This window comes from Acyrthosiphon pisum, chromosome X (assembly GCF_005508785.2).
Source record: "Acyrthosiphon pisum isolate AL4f chromosome X, pea_aphid_22Mar2018_4r6ur, whole genome shotgun sequence".
In the NCBI taxonomy this organism is placed as follows: domain Eukaryota; kingdom Metazoa; phylum Arthropoda; class Insecta; order Hemiptera; family Aphididae; genus Acyrthosiphon; species Acyrthosiphon pisum.
Window position 1 is genome coordinate 4095173 of NC_042493.1, and position 23902 is coordinate 4119074.

At 27.4% G+C, this 23902-nt stretch overlaps 2 protein-coding genes and 1 long non-coding RNA gene across 5 annotated transcripts in view; all 3 read right to left on the bottom strand.

Moving 5' to 3' along the window:
- LOC100159991 (legumain) overlaps positions 1–23902 on the bottom strand; it is a 521349-nt gene that overhangs the window by 212125 nt on the left and 285322 nt on the right. The window lies entirely within an intron of this gene.
- Positions 7715–8422, bottom strand: LOC103309772. Its single transcript, XR_510839.3, has 3 exons — positions 8334–8422; positions 8074–8264; positions 7715–7860 (listed from the first exon to the last, which is right to left on the bottom strand). It is a non-coding gene; the product is annotated as an uncharacterized LOC103309772 (long non-coding RNA).
- The window catches only part of LOC100161473 (MFS-type transporter SLC18B1), a 47490-nt gene continuing 40513 nt past the window's right edge, over positions 16926–23902 (bottom strand). Inside the window, exons 9-14 of one of the 2 annotated variants that reach the window (XM_001952547.4) lie at positions 22009–22202; positions 20379–20474; positions 19114–19188; positions 18767–18860; positions 17468–17665; positions 16926–17387 (exon numbers count right to left, since the gene is read on the bottom strand). In XM_001952547.4, coding sequence (XP_001952582.2) covers positions 17477–17665; positions 18767–18860; positions 19114–19188; positions 20379–20474; positions 22009–22202 — 648 coding nt within the window. In that variant the 3' untranslated portion in view covers positions 16926–17387; positions 17468–17476. Of the gene's footprint in view, positions 17388–17465; positions 17666–18766; positions 18861–19113; positions 19189–20378; positions 20475–22008; positions 22203–23902 lie in introns of those variants that run through there. The other variant, XM_029485866.1, reaches the window with a different exon arrangement.

The following is a 23902-nucleotide window of genomic DNA, read 5'->3' on the forward strand; positions in this document are numbered from 1 at the left end:
CGGGTAATGAAGTTCATGAGCTCTGCTATAAAAAATATATAAGATTAATACCGCTAGAAACATTTCAACAGGTTTTTAATGACCATTTTTATATTTACTTGCCAATCACATTAAACGAAAAAATTTCAATAAAAAATTATTCATCGTTCAAAGGCAAAATAAACAACCAGTCACGGGCGAAGCTGTGATGGGTCGGCTTGTAAATACATAATATATCTATACTATCATATAAAGAGGAGTTGTTAGTTGACGTTGTTGAGGGTAATCTCTGGAACTACTGAACAGATTTCGAAAATTTTTTCACCAATAAAAAGCCACATTATTTGTGAGTGTCATAGGCATAAATTAATAAAGTCCAACCCGAGGAGGTGCTCAAACAGGAATTTTGAGATTTACGTTTTGAATTTTTGTTTTTAAATGGTTATTGGTTGCTATTGGTTATAGGAGAAATAAATAGTAGAAATAAGTATCAATTATTATTTTATTGGTTGCCATTGGTTATCGGTAGATCAGGTACAAGCATGCATCAAATCGAATTTTCATACATTGCCTATAAAGGTGGCTGAGTTGCACTTATAGCCGCTGATCAGCCTACATGATATACTGTCGTACATTGTCAGATTGCCTAATAGGCAACTGTAACGAGTTACACCCAAAAAGAGTTGAACAATCACAATTTTTTAAGATTTGTTACTTTTTACGGGAAACGAAGTATACCTACTCGGGATCAGCTATAATAATATATTTTTGTTTGTTGTAAGGTTGCTATAGGTCATGATTGAATAATGAATATAATTTTAAACCTGTAGCTATATAGCTTAGTAAAAATGGTATTCCTAAGACAAATTTTTCGACACATGCACATTTTAATATCAACGTCTTAACAAAACATTCGTAATTACGTACGCACTTCGAGGGGTCTGCAATTCACCGCAGGTGGATTGCCTACCTGAAAACATACTGCGTGTCTCACGCATACAATACATACAATAGCGTGTCTCTCGGCTAATTATATATACAAGATGATCGATGAAAATGTTTAAGTTTTGAACATCATTCACCGATTATAAAATAAACGAATTGAACGGGATCAGCTATAATATATATATATATATATATACAATTAATGCGTTTTTGAGCCCTTGAACTTATACTTATAAGTTATAATATTGCCAATGTATTTTACCTGAAGTAACTTTGGCCCGAGCAAGGCCGGGTGGAACAGCTAGTATATATGGGTATTGAATAAATGACACAGTTAGTTTCGAAGGTATCATCCGGACTTCATAATTTTGAATGTTAGTATATTTAAAAGTTTAAAAACAAAGAAATTAAAAAGTCAATTTTAGATTCTGAGTGGAACGATGAATGACGTATTGATTTTACAATGATGTGTGCTTTTTTTAAATATTTTTTTTTGTGTCTATCATCATCACGGTTTGGGGCAGTGAAACTGCTTCGATTTTATTATTAATAAAAAAAAAAAACAACTGTAGATACATTAAAATTTTACAGAATGTTTATATTTTCATTTTATATACACCATACAATTTTGGAAATATTTTGACTTGTTTACGGACATTTTCAGTTTTCAATTTTTTTAGTATTTTTTTCTATAAATATCAATCAAGTTTTATTTTTTGGGTAAAACAGCGTGGAAATTTAATGCAAGGCTCCTGATATATTGTTACAATAGCAGTTGAAAAATATTTTAAAAAAAAAGGCACGGTTTTTTTTTATAAGCATTTAAAGTTCGAATTTTGACAAAATTTATTAAATTTAAAATTGAATAATTATTTTGTAGTTAAAAATTTATAAAATATTCAACTTTTGTAGCTGAGGATTGAAAATTTAAAACATGGTTCCACGTAAATAGGTTAATATATAAATTACTTTATTCACAATAATATCATCAAATATACTTAGTAATATCAAAGGCTGAGTGACTGTTTTCGTTAAGAATCGTTTTTTTATACAACGATATTATATCATTGAATTCAAATTTAACATCATCTATTACAATGACCCACTTCTAACCTACTTTAAAACGGAGCGACATCAACTTGCCCACCTTTTTTAGATTTTTATCTGCATTTAATATTATGTTTTTATTACTATAAACCGTGTCATTAAGATGATGTTATACACCGACATTTGTTGTCTCCGCCTCACAAGTACCTAACATGGAATGATATCGCTGTAAATAATAAAATTGTGCATGCATATTATTATGATTTATTGTCGCCACCGCAAAAAACAATATTATAGCCATTGTAATTGTAATTTTTGTAATATTGAAGCCTCTTTAAGTTAAGCTCCCGAGTTTGAGCCCGTAGTTATCGCGGTTGTTCCTAAATAAAATCCTAATTTTTCTAGAATATGTGATAAAAAAAAAATTATTCTTGATACAATAATTATTCAGTGTTATTATACATATTGTAACTAAGATACAATATTTAAACATTTTACATTTGCGTGTAAGAACCTAACGATATATATTATAATAGTAGGTACTCAGAATTCTAAAGTTAAACCTTTTCTAATCATATAATGGAGTCTACTAAAACAATAAATGGTTTCAAGTGCTAATTTAGATCTATCACTTCATTCTAAAAGAATGCCCCCCCCCCCAGATTAGGCTTGCTATAAAGTACATACTATATTTACTAGACAGATATTCATCACTACTCACTATGGGCGTACTCACGGGGTTGTTTGATGTTCAAAATTTTTCATAAATTATAATCATTTTCACGAGTAACTTAAATTGTTTAAATATCTAGTATAGAAACATCTTGTATACACGGACGCGGCCTGCACTAGCTGTAGGTATTAAGAAACCATTTTTGTATATAAAAGAAATAAAAGAAAAATTAATTTTACACTTTGTCAAACTATTTATATATTAAAGATTGTTTCCCCTGGCCTCAGGTACTCTACATACACGACACACCCTTTATTTCTATACCTGCAGGAGTCTTGACTCACAAGTCACAATAGTACCTATGTTATGATTATAGTCGTCTAATGCGAGTATACCTATGAAAAATAAATATTAGGAATAGGATATCTATTTTCACTACAAATATTTAGCGTGGTCAGTGAAGAAAGAGGATATGCAGGATACGTGACACTCCTCTTATGATTACGTCAAGGCTTTATACATAGGTTACCTATATATTATACTGCGTGTTTGGGCTAGTAGGGTAGTGTCGATATAGTGACCGTTTCCCTTTATAGAAACTTTCCCTTTTAAAAACGCGTGTACCAGGTATATGACGTACCTATATTATGTATATCATAATAATGATATGATATTAGTGAATACGCAAATGGTTCGTCCAATCCACGAGTTATGGAGACCCTTTTCTACCGTCATATAAATAATTCAAATTAAAAATAGGTTTATGGAATTATTATTATTATTATTATTATTATTATTCATTTATAAGTTTTTTGGTGAAATAGTAACTATTTCCCCATATTATGACGTTATTATGAATAATACTCTGTGGTTTGTTTTCCCTGAAAACGAAATGCGATATTGTTATACATTGTGATTTTTGATACAGAAAATTCAAAATTATATTTTAAAGTACTGAGTGATTTTGAATTAACAATTAATATTCGTCAATACAAAAGGTGTTCATTTATTTTGTCGAAATGTTCTGTCTGAAATATGTACGAAACGTTACATTTTCATATTTACCTTTATTTTTCAGCTTTACATCTGTTGCTAAAATCACAACCAACATTTCAGTTTTAAATGGCAAATTTATATTACTGAAGCAGAATAAATAAATATGGAAATATAAAAAAAATGCAAAGTCTACTTCATTCAACTTAATTTTAATTTCTTATTAACAATTAATTAAGTGATATTCGTTTAGTATTTGGTATTAAGGATACATTTTTACAAAATTTTTTATGAAACTTAAATCAGTATAGTCACATTTTTTTATTACGTGCTTGTTTCGTTAAATAAAAATGGGATTGAAAATATGAATGATTGAAACTTATCGCACAAACAGTATAATAACACATGTTTAGTTTTGTAAATAAACATAATAATATATATTAATGGCCATATCATATTATATCAATCATTTTACAACCCTATAACGCTAAAACGGTCAACGGAGTGAAAGAGTTATTGATCAGGTAATAATGTCTATTATTATATTTATTTATTTCAGAGCCGCATTGTATTGGTATTTATATAGTATGTATTATGTATTAATAACTTATAATACAGTATAGTTGAATATAATATATATTATACACTATAATATAGGTATGAATAGTTGCCTATATATTTTTATTATTAACAATATTAATGAAAAAATAACAATAACATTTCCTGGATATTTTAAATATAATACAATTTATAAAATTTAAAATAACCTATTAATATATTCATTTTAATTTCAATTTTTGTAATATATACGTAATAAGTATTAACGCAAAAATAAAATAAATAAGAGCCATATATATTATGTGATAATATAATAATATTTATTTAATTATACAACTATACAATTATTATAATCAAAGTGTCGAGTAATAAAAAAATATAAATATTTTGAATTTACAAATGGATACAATTTTAGTTTTAGATTATTAATTTTACTTTATGTGAGTTATAATAAATTGCATATCAACTTAACAACTTAAATTTCAATAATAAAAGTTTACATATTATATAAATATACTAACAGTCCCGCCCGACGTTGTTCAGGCCAAAGATTTGTATTTTTAATAAATATATTTGTACAAAATGTATATACCATATTTCTTCTAATTATAATATTAATATATTATGTAACGAATTGCAATCATTTAGATTGACAACAAAAAATGTATTTTATTTTTTTATTTTTTCTCTTTATTTCTGTCCATAATAACCATTAATAATCAAAATGTCTTTTGTAAATCTCAAAATTTCTGTTTGAGCACCTCCCGGGTGTGTTTCTCTTCTATATTATGCATTTTATATACATATAAACCTTCCTTTTAAATCACTCTATCAATTACAAAAAACCGCCTCAAAATCCGTTCCGTAGTTTTAAAGATCTAAGCATACAGACAGAAAAAGGGACTTTGTTTTATAATATTATGTTAAGATGATACACTTAATAGGTGATTGATGGTCTATAATTCAGAGGGGCTACTCAATGTTAAAAGAGGGCCAATTTTTTGAGATCAAAAATCTAGCGGATTAAAAAACATAGAAAGCCAAAAAAACGCTAGTTAACTATACCCCAATAAATAATGTTATATTATACACGTATAGTAGAACAAAATGAAATAAATTATTCAAAATAAATAAATAAATATTTTATGTTTAATGTTTATTTATTATAAACTAGAAAATTAAGCATCAAGTAGCCTTGTAGAAATAAAATGCAGGTATGTTCTCGGTGATTACCTAAATTGTAAATTGTATATACATATACGAGTGGTCCATGTGGCGGCTGATATTACGTCTTTAATTATTATTATATCATTTTTACCCATTGGGATTTCCAGTCCAAATCTTTTTTGATATAATGCAATTCCACAGATCACCTTTTTCTAAGTGGGAAATGTTTGCGTTCTTTGGGGATAGCGGATCACATGGTTCAAGAGGGGTCCTGCTTAAACCTATATAATCATATTATATACTGTATGACACTATGACCACGTTACCCATATTATGGGCCTAACCGCGATCGACGCTGATCCGTTTCATTAGAAATTATTATCTTATTATTTATGTACAAACAATATACAATCTATATTGACACAATAAGAAAACAATAATTGAATAAAAATCGTGAAATCAAAAACCTCAGAAAAGTGATGAATGAGATCACCTATTGATGACACGTGTCAATATAAATTAATATTAAATATTAAATATATATTAATACATTGTCACATTCTATTATACGTATGTTTATTACTCATTATTGTATTTGTTTGAGATCACGACACGATTTACGCTTCGGGCGTATTCGATACGAATTTCGAGGATTACCAGGAATTTTGATAAAGATGATTCGTTTTTAATTAGTGCATGCTGATGGAATGACAGACGATTAAGGAATCTTAATTATATTTTTTTATGGAAGCATTTGACTTATTCGAACACTGCAGTTTTGAATTTTATATCAGCTGTTAGTAATGTTAAATTTGATACGTAGGGACTAGGAAAGAACTTTAATTAGTTTTCACATTTCTGAAAGTGATGTTATGAACAGATTGAATATTTTTTGCGTTTGATTATTTTTTTTTGCATTCCCCTCTTAACTAATGTCCTTTTAAGTATACAAAATGGTTTTAAGAGATTTTTATATAGGTAATATAAGAAATTTAATTTTAACAGGAGTGTGCTTAGTATTAAACATAAAAAATAATTACAATTTTTAATTGCAAATATAATTAATAATTATCGATGTTCTACGTATTCCACGAAAAAAAAAATGCAAAATAAATTTTCATATTTTGTTGATTTGTTTAGATCCTCTAAATTTGAGCTAACTCAAATTCGTAACTGATCCAGATAATTGTTGTTCCATTCACAGTAAAAATGTTCAAATTTAAGGGCTCTACTCATGAGTCATGACCATTGATCATAGACCAAAACCTATAATCAGTCCTGTAAAGAATACTTTTAAAAAGTACTTGAGTAAATACTCAAATATATTTTTTTTAAGTATTTAAGATACTACTCAAATACTTCAATTGTAGGTATAGTATTACAAATACTACTCAAATACTCTGAAAATGTATTTGGAATACTTTTTAAATACTTTTGGTTTTTAAAGTGGGTTTCTAACTATCGTAATATAAATACATAGTTTAAAAGGAATATTGTTATTCAATAACTATTTTCAGAAATCTGCAGATTTGCAGGTTTTCACAAACCTTCAGGCTTCAGCTAACACAGAAATACAGAATACTAAATAAAACTATTATTCTATTATTGTAGTTGACAATAATATTTTTCCAACCAATTATTTCGAATAAAAATAAAATGTTAGATATAAAAACCCAAAGTATTCAATACCAAAAAATATTTAATACAAAAAAAAGTATTTAAAATACTATTCAAAATACTTCATGCTGAAAGTATTTAAAAAGTTATTCAATTCTTAAAAAAGTATTTGAATACTTTTACTCAGATACTTTTACTTAAATACTTTACAGGACTGCCTATAATATACTTTTTGCAACGTTTTTAATAATTATAAAGTTATATAAATTAACGTGATTTTTTTTGGAAAATCATACGAATCTTACAATTTATTTATGATTAACTATTGCGTTTCCATGGCATTTTACAACTTAGTGTTTAACAAATAAACAAATAAACATATCGGTAAATTTTCAAAAAACATATTTTTAAAAAGCCCAAACCACGATGATTATGCATAGTAGTTAATTATTAATTAAATATTGTTAGTTGATGATTTGACTACCTACCTATAACAATTAATTTAAACTTACAGACAAATCATCATCTTTAGATATAGTGACACATAGTGTAACATTATTATGTATCTATGCATTTGTATAATATACTTATAATTGCCAATTTAAAATTAAATTATTATTTTTTTGTAATTTTATTATTTTAATAATAAACATTTATCTAAGTAAATGTAAAAACTTTATTAATTCTAAATCTCAACGGTTGTATAAATCTAAATAAAAGACTCTTACGTTTTTGTTCAACGATTATTTATTTTGTATTTAAAATACATTTTATACACATTTTTAATCTTTCTGAAATATTTTGAAATGCATTAGTATGGTTTTTATACTAGATGTGTGCTTCATCTTATTTTCAAACATTAACGGCGTGATCTGGCGCGACTAAAAAAATAAATTTTTACTTTTAAAATAAATACCTAGGTACTTAAAAAAAACATTGAATAATATTTAATTTTATTAAATGTTTTTTCTTCTAGAAAAATAATGTAAATTGTCATCGTTTTTATTAATACATTATTATAAGTTTATTTTATCTTAAATTTTATTTTAAGATTAAGTCTTAATTATTTGTGCTTGAAATACGAAATATCTTACCACTTTTGCATCTGTCTCTTGTAATAACATTTGGATACAAATGTCGATTTGTTGCACTTGCATTTGCAACACTTTCCGCGTAATCCGGGAATTCTATTTTTTGTCATTTTCAGAACAACTGGACTTATCCATCCAGTTTTTTGTCCACATTTCACACAAAACGATATTCTATAAAAGGACATAGTGGAATCCTAAAGAAGTTATATTATTAATTACTGAATAAGTTTATAGTAAGTTATTAATTGTTTAATAATACTTACGTTAGTAAGAATAACACTTTTAGAAAAATAATTACGGAGTTAAAATATATTCAACTGTAGGTAAGAATTATTTGCAAACTCAAAACTGAACTAGGTAGCAATAATAACAATTTACATTTCAATAAACATCATGAAAGTGGCCAGCACTTTTTAATTAATATGTGATGGCCAGTATCATTAATATTATTATTTTAAATATTACATGTAACGAGAACAATATATACTTTTTTATTTCATGATTTAAATTGTTCTTTGTACGCGATCGTATTGAATGACCATATTGTTCTGAATTTCTGATACGTAGCTATAGTTGTATATAATGCACAAATTGTAAATAAATACCAACTGGAAAGGAAAAACTTTGATGATTATGTATATGTAAACGGAAAAAACATTGTATAGAACAATAAGTAAACAAGACGGATTACTTAGATGAATTTATATTTATATACAATTATTATAATACCGACTTTTGTGAATATATATTATTTTATTATTTTAGTAGGTATTCATAATTTTCATAATATGTTATGTATATAGGTAAAGGTTATTAAATACGTTTTATTTATTATTTCTATACGCGTATGGAAGCTTATCCGATTAAAATTGTGTTGGCATATTTACCTATCACCAGTACGGTTCATTCCATTATGACCGGACGGGTAACAGCAGGAGATATATACCTGCCGACTTTTACATTTTCACATAAATAAATAAGTAATCATAACAAAACCCTAAATTAATAAATGTTAATGTAATTTAAAACTTATTTTACTTTTATTATATAAATTCATTTTTTTTTTTTGTAGTTCTAATCGCGTTGAAAAGTTGTTTACGAAACATTTATTTCAATTTTAAATAATTGTAACCTAAAGAAATTAAATATTAACTAGATTTTGTCAAAATATTAATTGTCTTTTATCGACGTCGGTACAATATATAGATAGGTACATCGATCGACGTTTTTTTTTTAATTGATCGTAAATCAGTTTTATTTTTGACTCGAGTGAAATAGCGAACATTCATAAAATATTACATACATACATACCTACATTCCACACGAAAATAGTCCCTGAAGTTTATAAAATAGAGAAATCTCAGTTTCGCAAATACCTAGGTAACAATTAGGACGTCTGTCGAATTTCAGGGAAAGATCATGGAAACCTGCAAATTCAGACGTTGCTATTTTTTTTTTTTTTTTATAATATTCTTAAAAGTAATATGCGCATAATATGTTACAATGGTACATGCGCGTAACGTGTACACATTTATATAGCACTGATAAAATATAATATAATGTTTACTTTACAGCCATGTCCGCCGCCAGCGGCGTCGTAGAAATGCAGTCTGTATACGATATCTCATTAAAGTTTCTCAAGTTTCTCTGTCTGCGAATATTCCACCCCCATTTCACGAGCGCTTAAAATTAATTTCCCAAAGCGCGTTGGTTAGCGCCTTATAACCGATGTGACGGCAATGCGTTTTGCCATCTTATTGGTGGGGATATATATTTTATATGTGGAGGGGGTCTCGGCCGCCGCATCAAGTTTCATGAAAATAGTTTTTGAAATAGATGTATTAATATTAATATGTACATATACCTATAGGTAGGTATGTATAACCCGGTACATTGTAGCTAAGTATTATATCATATAATAATAGAAAAAAATGTACAGCTTAAAAATAAAATTAAAGGTAGTTATAATATAGGTAATATTATATTATACTAGCTGCCCAACCTTCCTCCGGAAGAAATTATTTTTTTATAATTTTAAATTTAAAAACATATTACTATTTTTTGGTTATACAAATAATATAATATAATTACATTTTGTAGTTATTGTTATTACTAATTTCTGAAAATTAATATATCTTACATTTTGAATTCAACCACTGGAGTGGTAAATTTTATTATTATTATTATAGAATAGAGATAAGGTAGAAAAAAATGTAACAATAAATTATTTATTCAATGAATAATATATAATATTTAAAATGGAAAAATGCAAGTGCAAACAAATAAATAATTAATAATAATAACAATAATAAAAAAACAATTAAACCGGTTTCCTTCGTATCCAAAATCAAGTTAGATTCTTATATATAAAGATTATTCTAATATTATCTATTATTTATTATTATTATTTTATTTAGTATACATATACAATATACATTATACGTATTAAATGTGTATTTTTCATTAATTATTGCTAACTACGCAGCCTGTCGACGTTTTATATTTTTAGCCAATATATAAAATTCGAATGACACAGCACGCATCGACGCATTTTCTATGTTATATAATTAAATTCATAATAAGATTAATAAGTAAATAAAAGTATAATAGCTGTATATTATACTAAGGTAGTCCGTTATATTATATAATTCCTACAACTATCATCCTTTTGCATACAACGCGTGTGTGTTTACGGTCATACGGACAATACTACGTTTAGTCTATATATGTATGGTACGATGATTTGGTAAGTCAAGGTCAGCACTCTAGGCTCAAAATTATTCTTTTAAGCAACATTATAGCCCCCCATTTTTCTCTTCCCATCATGAAAAATTTGTATTTACCCTCCTAAAACACACACACTCACACGTGTTTCCTCTAGTAAAGATTTTCTTGGCGACACCACTTTTCTTAACACATTATTATGGCGTAATACTATATGTCATTACTATATATTTTCTACTAGGTAGGTATATTAAATGTGCTCTCCTGAATAATTTTTTTAACGTGCTGTGTGTAGGTAGTTGTATTTATCACTCATTATGTATATAAAGTAATATAAATACACGGGTGCTTGGCCATATATATATATATATATATATAATACATAAACTCAATCCCACCCCCCACCACCTGACATTGATTTCCCACTCTGCATTTCGTCATCGTCGAACCCCATCGGCCGAGCATTACTATGGAAACGCTTCATTACACGCATCACCCCTCCCCCCCACCCACCTTGTCACGAACCAACCTCCCTATATTATACCACTCGAACCACTCAAGTCACTCGCCGCCACCACCCCTGCCAAGACCCGAGGGGGATATTCGAACGTCCGCATGACGTGTTGATTGCGTGATATGTGTTTTGCGACCGTTAATTAATATGTTTATTTTCTCTTTTGTGCCAATGGCCCGTAGTAGGTATACCTTGCACATGCCATAATAATATTATAATAGTGCACATTTGTGTACCGTGTAATATATAATATTTATACCTATACAATCTTCTACGCTTGTAGTTACATATATATATATATATATTATTTTATACATAATACGTATCTACAACTGTAAATTATAATAATTAATTCGATTACATTATAATATAAGATATGGTATTCAATATTTTTGATTGTACAAAATATTGTTGGTGTTTAGTAATAATATCGGAGGACGGGTAAAGAGAATCTATATTAATAATATTATATCCTAATCGGCTTGTAATTATTTACGAATTCTGCAACAACACGATATTATAATATTATGTATAGTCTTTAAAATTTAATAATAACTATTACAGGTGCACAATGCACATAGCACTCATCGTGATTATTTTCTAATTTTTCTATTATTTAACATTTCAATTTTTTACGATTTTCGACGCCTGAATGGGAAACGAGAATGAAGATGTGAATTCTTAATAATATGAATTACAATATAATATATTTATAAGCTACAATTTTTGTATTTTTCTTTTTGAAAATATGTATTTAAAATTATAATAAATCAATAATTTAACTTTTATTTTTTTTACAATACATAATATATTTATATTTACGTATACTAGTTAATTTATATATTATATTTATACGTCTAATAAATAAAATGCTTTATACATAGTGAGGGAAACAGATAATATTAATATACCCTAAAATTATACGCGTCTGAAATTAATTTTAGTACTTAATAGCTTCCTACTACAGACAGTACTACGTATACAAGTACTATAGCACCTAAAGTTAATGTGAGCGGTGTCGCATAATATTATGGCGAGCACACTTTTTTTATGTTTGCATTTAAAATACATATATATATATATTGTAATTTAATACAAACTTCTCTGAACTCCGGTCTGAGTCCCCGGGTCGAACAAACAATAATAATAAATAAAATATGCGCAATTATTAATTTTCGGAATTCTGACGAGCTAATTTGTGCATAAATATTTTATTAAGATAATATGCGCAATAGAAATAAAAGAGTTGTTTTATTTTTTCGTTGAAATTTTAATAATAATAATATGTTTTGTTCACAATACTATTCCTAATGAAGCCGTATAGTCGTATAGAAAATGAAATATAAATGATTCGTTGATGATATAAACGTACATGGAAATTACTGTGCGCAGTATAACCACACCTATTTATATATTATACCAGCACGTCCGGTCATAGAACCCACTAAATCAAACTTGTAACTTAAGCCACAGCCACTAGGAATTCTTCCACACCTTCGTTTTGCCCAGAAAACTAAGCTCGTGTACAACACGCGGAACTGTACAGAAGGGTGAATAATATAAGTGCTGCAATGTATATAGGTATATTGTATATACTATATAATATATATATACACATATATACTATATATATATTATACACACACACACACACACATGTGTAATACACAAGACACGACCCAGTTCCGCTGTATAGGGTGTGTATATATATATGTAAACTACTCGCGGTGAATTTATTTCTCGTCGTTACTCACAGACCACACAGTATGTGTATTGTGTATAATATTATAATATATATATATATATACGGTCAGTACTGTGACGCTTTGTTCGCGAATCTATCCCCTTGTCGCACTTGTCTCTTTCATTTGGTAAACCCTCCAACCACCCACTACCTACGAGCATAGTACACTTTATTGTACGAATACCGTCCTACACGCACTGCACGTCAGCACAATGTTGCACCATACGGCGTACGTAGTCTTTAGAACTCAATCCCCATATATTATTTTCATATATTTATAATATATATAATTTATAAAATTGTTTTTAAAAAATGTTTATATAATTGTTTTTTTTTTTTTTTTTTTGTCAACGTGAAACGAATCTCTCCTGTATGACACGGAAAACTCTCTATAGCGGACACCGTATGACGATTCTAATGGGCGACCCGATATATTTCAAGTAAAAATAACTTGGTTTGCATATAAAAAAAAGGGCCCTGATATTCTCACATATCTTATAATATTTTTGAAAACCATTTGTCCATTTATATATAGCATTATCCAGATTCCAGAGCCGAGAGGACACCGTAATAAGGAGGAGCTGATTATCGGCTATCGCATCATCCTCTAAATGGTATTTCATTAAATATTTAAATCGATGATAATAAAATAATATACTATACCTACCTATGAATAAAGGTTGAATCAAAACCGAAAGGCGCAAAATGTTTTTCAGTACCTACATACTTAAAGGGATTAGAACACGTCTGTGTTTTCTACCTAAGTTGACCTATGTTATATGCTAATAATTACACCGAATATCTTACAGTAAAACTTCTGAAAACTTACTACGTCACAGAGATTACTTGAAAATGGCTTTTCCAATTTTTTTAATTGAACGCTTAAACTATAGTTAAACTCAACAAAATAAGATTTTCAAATGTTGATGATATTAGTCTAAAAAATCAAAGACAATCTTTTACATGCAAATTTCCTGACAAGTTAAAATATGCTTTGAAAAATTGAAACGGATATTATATTACATAGGCGAGCAGATTTGCAAACGATTGATCTACTTAAAAAAAAAAAAAATATGTTCGTGTAGCGCGTTATTGACAAGTGTTTGTAATTTATTGCGGGAGCGCTCCACTATTTACCTGACACTAAACACGACTGTTTACAGTCTCACACACACACACACACACACACACACACACACACTAATGAATAATTTCCTTTACTACGTATCTACAAATATTTTGGAAGACATGTGGCGCACGCAATCAAACTCCTTAAAAATTGAATCCCCTCAAGTTTATAAATTATTTATTAATTTTAGTTCCCATAGTTTTATAACTGCATGATATAGTTACTAGTCAGTCTCATTTTAAGTAGAAAAATCGTATTTATTTTACATTTTTTTTAGAAATCATATATGTATTATTGTATTATAATATGAAAACTATAGTAAAAAAAAAGTAGGTACTATACCTGACTGAAAATGTATAAATTAATATTACATTTTTTACCAGTTATGTCATTTTCTAAAATCTATACCCCACAGTAGTAACAATTAATGTTATGACATTATCGATATGACTATAAAATATAAATAATGTTTTTATTATGTCTTTAGGACAACGGTCGTTTTTTAAAAAAAAAAATTTTAGCCAGTTTTTATACAATTATCCAACTGTTTGACCGCAAAAATAGATAAATATATTTATATTATTTTTTACATGTTGTAGTCCGTTGAACCGTTTTAAAAATCATGGTAAACTGCTGTAGTAATGAAGCCGCGAAATATATATTGTAAAATTATCGTGAAATCGTTACAATTTCGGGTTTAAAGTAGTGTATAAAACGTGTTTTCGTATAAGTATTCAAAAAAGTATACGTGGCATACTATTTGAATGAGTAAATAATTGTTATTTGATTTCATATTGGTAGTGCAGGTCTATCCTTCTATTTCTATAGACACTGAATGGTACCTATATACGTATTACGTCTATACATATGACCTATGACCTACACCTACTTATAAAGCACATATACATATGTCATATTTATATAATGTTATTATATAACAATATATTCAACGCTGTAAGTACAACAATTTTGAAACTTTACAAAATTGGAAAATGTTTGCTATTCGTGGAAATATTTTACGTTTAAAATTTAATTTACAGCAATATTCCAAATTACGACTTAGTTAAGATCAATATAATATTATGGGTACTTATACTTAAAAATTGTATTCAGTCATCAGAACTATTTTTTAAATTTAATTTATAAAGTATAGGTAGGTAAAATTTTACCAGCATAATATAATAATATTACAATTTATACAATACCTATATTTTATACTTTTTAATAAGTAATAACTAATAAGTAATTTTGAATATATTTATATTGCCTACACAATGCATACTGTTTAACAAAATTATGTTTTGAATTAATACAATATTTACACATAAAAACATACTTACATAGGTACATATTGTATATATTAAATATCATAATTCACGATTTGAAAAATATAAATTAATGATACTTCTATGACGTTACGGCAATATGGCATGGTGCCACACTACCACGGTGGTAAAATATTAATTAGATCAAAATTCAGAAAAACAAAATTGATGACTACGACAGCGACGGTGACGGTCTCACACTCAAACCGATATGTCGATAAAATTAAACTAGCTAGTTCATAAAGTTTAAAACCAGTGTTGATTTTTGTAGTTTTGAATTTCTTACATGCCTTTTCATATTAAAATAAGTACATTCATTATAAGCGTTTAAGTACTTTCATAACAAAAAACAATTTTAATGAAGTAAATGTATATATTTTTGATTTATTTTTAATGAAATGGTACCATTTAAAATAATCATAGAATTATAATTGTTTTGTAATTATTTTTTCAGAACTCAATTATAATTGGATTAATTAAATTGTCTTGTCGTCACATTTATTTGGATTTATGTTGGGGCGTCGTCGCGAAAAAAGGTTGAGAACCACTGTGCAGTTATACTTAAATAAAATAAAATGTCTAAAAACAATGTATACGCTTCAGCTTCTGCAGCAGTTACAGCGTACGTAAAAATGATTTGCCACATGATAAATTATAGGGGTGGTTTTCCATAATGTTCCCGAGAGGGGATGAATTAAAACATTTAAAACTATATGACGTATATAATAATAATAATAATACGAGAACGCAACTAAAGTAATAAAAACCTCCAGAGTATGCATCCACTCAACCACCCCAACAGATATTCGTCACCGTATAACACATAAACTGTATGCGTAGCCAAGTTAAAAACATTCGCATTTTATTTGAAAGTTTACAATAGCAGTTATAAATATTATAATATACACCACTGTGCTTAGACGCGATGGGTATAATCGAAATTGAAAATTTTACGAAAAGGGAACGATTTTTAAATGTATATGCCTTAAGCGATTATGCAAATATGCCCATAATAATATTAATTTTAAATTTTAATTATTTTAATTAATTTTTGCAATAAAATATAGATAAATATTTTAAGCATAGTAAAAATAGAATTATTTAATACATATAGGTAGGTAAACAATTAAGAGTTTACAATAATTTCTACAATGCTTTGTATTTGTTGTCACTTTTTTCTTGCGTTTGAGACTTGCGCAATTGTAACGTATGGGTAATTGTTTTTTTCGATCATAACCCTGTTATTGTGATAAAACAAAGACAATAATTATACATCGCATCATATCGTATTGTACGATAGGTAATAATTAAGTTCTACTCTACAAACTATAATATGTTCTAATCGTTACTCATACTGTTGATTTAAACTAATTATTTTGCGTTAATTTTTAAATCAATCGAAATGATAACAATCAATAATTGCATAACACAATATATTTATTATATATATAACTATATAAGTATTTATATTTATTTTTACAAACAAAATATTGTTTTATTTGTTATGATTCATACAATCAGTCATTGAAAATGCAACATTTTGTATAATATTAAAATATAGGTATTAAGAAATATGATGAAAAATAGAATAAACGTGTACTAAAAAAATACTTATCTAATTCACATACAATTAGCAATATTATAGTTTAAAATAATTAATACTAAAACATTAATTTTACATACACTATATAAATATTTCGCGAAAAAATTTTAAGGTCAAGTATAATTATTTGAAGAAAATTAATTTATCAACTATAATTATTTACTAATTGGAATAATTAAGATAGTTTCTAAAAATGAGCTATTATAACGTATCCTCCTTTTGCCGAAAACTGTGAACAAATACAAAATGGAACTTTCGACACAGGTAGAACGGTTTACCTGAAATATAAAATTAATAATTATTTATCTACCAGATACTTAATTTAGTTATATTATTATCTTATACTTATGCTACTCACAGATTTAATTTACACTTCAGTGGTTTCGGTTTTGGATGAATGATTGGAAATCATCAATGATCCACCGCGATCGTCGTTCAGTGAATTATACCGTGGATGTATAATTTTCGGATCGTTTAGCGGACTTTTGTCCGACATCGTTCTCGGACGTTTTTTTTTTTTTTTCACAAGACCAAAAAACCCAACCGAAATGACACCCTAAAAAATAAAAAAACAATTATTATTAATTATACGGAATATAAACTACGATCGCATAATATTATAATATGCAATATTAACTAAATTCGTTAAAAATGTTTAATATGTTTAAACTGTCTAATATTTCGTATTTAATAGTTTATTTGTTTGTAGAATTATAGAGCTACAAAAAACCACTCTCATAATATAATAAAAAATGTGAAGATTAAATGTCATAACAATGACAATTTTTAATCTTTATTAATCTGTATAATTTGTTTCACTATGGGTGGAGGAAAAATTGACGTTACTTAAGTAGATATTAATTGCTAATATTTTTACTTTAATGCGAGAGGTTAAAATACTTTTTATTGAACAGTTTAATAAAGTTGGAGACGAATATAAGATATTGTTATTTATTCATGCTTGAGCATCAACAAACTTAATTAATTATCCAAAATAATTAAAAGATAAATAGAGATTAAAATCAAATAGTGTATACATCTAATGAACGAAAAAAAAATTTAAAAGAATATAATATTAAATACAATAAACCAATTATAATTTATAACTTTATAAACGTTATAATTTGATTGAAATTCGAAATTGCGTTCGGTATATTGTTCAATTTCGATCAGTTCGATGTGTATTATTTAAAACAATAATACAATTTTATATTGTTCCTTTAAAATAAAATTAATAGAATATTCGATATTCTTAATTGAATTTCCCAAAGGATAGGGTTATTCTCTATTCAACTATAATTTACTAAAGACAACGGCTCCCCACGCACTACACAAGCCCCTAAAGACTCGTCCGATAATAAAAAGTAATTAAACTTTAACACTCCCCTTAGCTACAACCCAGGACATATTTTCTGGTTTCAGGTTATTGCAAAAACGCACTATATAATACACGCATATATTTCAAATACTTTAATAATAAGTAATTGTCTTTACAGAGGTAAAGGTCAATGTTTAATTATAATATTTTGTTTTTAAAAACAACTCAACTTAAACTTCAATTATACATAAATATAATATTTTTTTAAATAGAACATATAGGTAGTAAATTAGTAAATAACAAAATGGTCGACAATGAATATAGTAAATTTTTTCTTACCAGTACCAAACAAAACAGACCCATTGTGGTCATGCATATAGAAAACCCGAAATGTTGTAAGAGGACGCCTCCCAATGATGGACCGGTCATATCACTGAAAAAAAAACATTTTTACATTTAATTTCTTTAAATATATTATAATATAAAGTTAATGCAAGCCGACGAGCCGCAAGCCACAAGATGACAAAACGTTTGATAAAACATAGATAATAACGCTGTTAAATAAACACGAACGAAAATTGTAGGGTTAAAATAATAGATACTCATAAATCCACATTTTAACTAATTTTGCGTTTAAAAATTGTTATAATCAAACATTTTATATCAATAACAACTGTTATAGGTACCCGAGTGAATAGGCTGACGACCAAAACCCGGCGACAGTTCCAAATGTAGAAACGCTTTCTTGAAATCCATTTTCTCTAAAAACGAAAGTGTCCATTAAAATTAAATTAATATCAACTGTACAGTATGTCAATATGCCTACATATTACCCTATACTGTGATAAGTATTCTTACACTAAAATATATGATATATGCGTATGAGGGATATAGGGGGGGGGGAGAAGTGTTAATCCAAAAATCTCATAGAGCTCCCCAAAACGTTTATAATAAAAAAAATCGTTTATATTATGACATATTAGTTTTTTTAAATATAAACTATGATATGATTTTTTTACAACTGATAAGAATTATTTTTTTGTCAACTTCACTATTACCTAACAAATTTGTAACCACAGCTGCTGTAACTAAAAAAAATAATTGATTATGTGTTAATTTATTGTAAGCACATATTGGAACTAAAAATGTAAAATATCAATTAATAGCATGTCAGCGAACAGTGCACTGTATTTGTTTTCTCTCCTACTCTTCCTGTAGGACCGTAGTACTGTACTAAGTTGTTGGGTTTAATACTAGAGTGAATTGACCAATTAGAATTAAAATTTATGAGTAGGTAAGCATGCAAGAAATTACAATTTAAAAATTATCACTATTTCACAGGGAATTTAAATCCTCACGTATACAATATACAGATTATGTTCTTAACTTTAATTTTGGTAATAGGTCAATTCAATTTAATGTTAAACATTGTATTATTAATATTAAAGTTAACAACACTATAGTATTTTGTTGAACGGAAATTTGTTTTATTTCATGTGGGTCATATAGAGAGAGAAAAAACAAAATACAAAAATATAGTGGGCTGACATCTTAATAACAATATTATTTCAATTCGGGAGGTATCGTCCATTCGTCCATTACCAATTATTTTCTTTTTGATTTAAGTTACCACTATTTCCTATAGTTTCTTATTTTGCGTCGTAGCTTTTATTATTTTATCGTAGACTGGTGTGTGGAGTACAACCCCTGTATGGATATACCCCCTCTCGCGCAGGGCAGTCCACGGTTATTATTATACAACAATGTTCCAATCAAATGTTTTTGTAAAAATCTTGTAAGACGTAGAAATTGTCGAGGTAAACTAAATGGGGGTGTGAGCAGTTTGACATACATTTTATAAGCCCTACCGCCCCCAAGAAAAAAATGAGCCTAATTTGATTGCGCCTATGCCTATACCTGATATGAGAATAATATTACATGTGAAACTTACATTGCACTGGATAAGATGAAGTTAAATGCTGGCATCATCGTTAAAGACGCAGACACGCCCAAAATTCCAAGTCCAACGAGGTTCAACCATAAGACACTATAAATTATAATATTGCATTCATATAACATAAAATACTTACAGAATAATACATTATAATAATATTTTGTTTTCATTTTACACAATTATTAAAATATATTATTTTATTTAAGCGCTCTATACCTATATGCCTACTTACATATTTTTTTTATTAAATATTAATCACATTTTTTCCTAGTCTGTGAATATTGGTATTGTCGTGACTCGTGACCTATATTTTCTCCAGTCCCTTGGATAGTTGCATGACATAATTAACAGTATACTGACGATCAAAACTGTATATTATAATTTAAAGATAAACTTATATACTGTCAATTAACTGTTACAGAATTTCTAAGTAATTCAACTTTATATGTACATTACCTACCTATGTAACTAAATACTGAATGCACATTCAATATTTAATTCAGCTACATTTTGAAACTGTCTAGGTGTATATTTTTATGTTTATTTTATGTACAGCTTTACACAGCTAACTCAGCTAAAAGCTGAAAGGTTCTACAAGTTTTATATACGTGTTTCACTGTTTCCTCTAGTGTACAAATAATATTAGCTTTTTGTTCGATCGAAAATTGTTTTCTTTTACTCGTGATATAAACACAAAACCGAAAACGTTCGTTTTCGCACTATATACTATAGGTACACGACAAGGCTCTCTCCATCAAGACGATGGTCCACCGTTAGTCCAAAAATACGTCATAATAATAGTTTTGCCAATTTGTCGTAATAATAGAAAATAATAAGACGTAACAACGAACTACCGATAAAAAAAATAATTATAAAAAAAAATAACAAGGATTATAGAGATCTATTTTCTCTATAATACGAGTAAAATACTTTTGAATTATTAACGTGATTAATAGTTTTACGACATCTAATTGATACTTGAAAAAATACCAGGTAAATCGTTCTGCTGTATTGTGGATGTCACGTGTAGAAAATAAAACAATAATATACCTACGTATTGCGCAGTAAAACTTAAAATGTCTTATAGAATTGTTATTAACATTTATAAAATAATATCAAAACTAACAACGATTCGAAAATGTCAAATTCCTATAAATAGCACAAAAAGAGACGAAATATTTCGTAAATTATATCATGTCTAGAAAATGATAAAATAAATAGTTTTGTGAACATTTCAAGTACCTATTTATATTAATTTCATTTTTGAATTACGACGCAATAAAATAAAATGGATTTTGTCGAAAACACGTGTTGCATAAATACTCTTCGCATTTTTTCTTAATTTCCACGAATTTAATATTTTAGTTTATTTAACTATATCTTATGTACAGAAATTGTATACACATTAATTCAATCATATAATTAAAAGGTTTAAAATTAAATCAAAAGCTCTAGGTAGGTACCTACGATTTTAACAATAATTATGAATTATGATTATATTTAGATACGTAGGTACATGATGAAGGAAAATTAATATATTTTATTAATTTTCTTATATCGCAAAAGTATACTTTCTAGTAGCCTACGATTACTATAGATAACATTTAAATATTTATCATTATCTTACTCTTTATTCAATGGTAACCACGGGAGAGGAGCCAAGATGAATAGCCCGATAGCTGATAAAAACAATCCAACGGCCATCATTGACCAATGGTTATTGTACTTGTCGGCAATGTAACCCCAAAATGGACTCGATACTCCATACAGTATTGAACAAAACAGAAATACGAGTCCCACTTCGTCAGTTGATAAGCCCATCTGTGGAATTGAATTATTTAAGTACACTTTGTAAAACAAATCCATATAGTTTGCCATAACATAACTTTTATTTTCTGGGTTTTTATTGTTTCCGCATGTAGTTGCATACATTTTTATTAATTATCTTGGAATTAAATTAGAATTAAACAAGTTATATAATATGATAACTTGTCTTTTTTTTTAATTTTGAAGAAAGCGCTCAAATAACTTATCAATACACCCAACTTTTCATTTAATATTTGCCATCATAGGGTAAAACATATTATAATATATATTTGTATACATTCTACAGGGTGTTAGGTTATTTCGTGTTTGACCCTGGTAATAAATTACTTACATGAGTATTTATTATTTTTGACATAACTGTATTAGAGCGTCAAAAGTATTACAATTTCATATTTCTAGTATGTTTATGTGTAACTAAACTCAAAAATTAAAAAACTTTAACGTGTTTTTAAAAAATCGTAAGCTGGTAGATAATTTATAAAACTAATTTACATAAGTATTTAAAAATGAAGCTATGAATTTCTAATATTTTCTTTTATTATTTAGAAGTTATATAAATTTCAAGTCTTAGGCGAGAGATAAAGGAATATACTATTATATATTTAAATAGGTGGACGAGCGAGTGGTAGCCCGTAATACTATATTAGTATTATAAATATACCTATATAACCTACCCATATAATATGCGGTTAATGGTTATAGTGTAATATATATAGGTACTATATCCACCTCCTGCCTACACATTAAAACTTGCATAACTATTTTAAATTTAATACTTAATATAAATTCATAAACTTGTATAATCAGGTCTATATTTAGATGATGGACGGGGTGAGAAATTGCTCTTAAATATACAGTATTCATTTTCCAAAATCATATTTAAAAATATCGATGCTAAAAATATGTTTATTACTGTAGACAAAAACATCAAGACACTCTGTATAACAATACCAGAATACCTATACGTCATATTAGATTATAACTCGTAATATGATATTTTGATATACAAGGCGATTCACCAAACATGGTAAACACTCATTTTTTCCTTTGATAATTCAAATTCTGATTTTTTTAATTTTAAATTTACTTAAACACCCTTAAATTTTTTGTTCTACTTAAGAAATGTCCTGTGGCGATGCAAACTTCTGATTTTCAAATGAGGATCCCCATTTTTACTGTAAATTATTCATACATTTTTTTTTAAATTTTGATGTAACTTATTCAAATTTCGAATCAGTAGTTCCTTGGTTATTAAAATTTTTGTACTAAGGATAAAAATCCTTAAAAATAGTTTTACAAAAATATAAAATATACGTAATATTGGAACTAGTGTTTATTATGCTTGGGCCATTTTTACAGACTGTAAATGTCGATAGATTAATATTGATAATTACAATTTTAAAATCACCATAGCCCCCATACACCCCTCTTATACACCCTTTTATCTTTGTAACACAAATTTAAATAACTCAAAATTTTCGAACATGAATTTCTCAAGAAATTAAAAATATGGTCTTATGTATATTTAAAAATTTCAAAAATCAGATTTTTAATAACTGCATTATTGAAGTATCACTCTGTACAATAATTTCTAATTTACCATGCGAAATCATATATTTAGAAAAATACTTGTATTATAAAATATTGAGGTATAACTTGCATGCTATATGAGACATATTGTATAAGTTATTGCT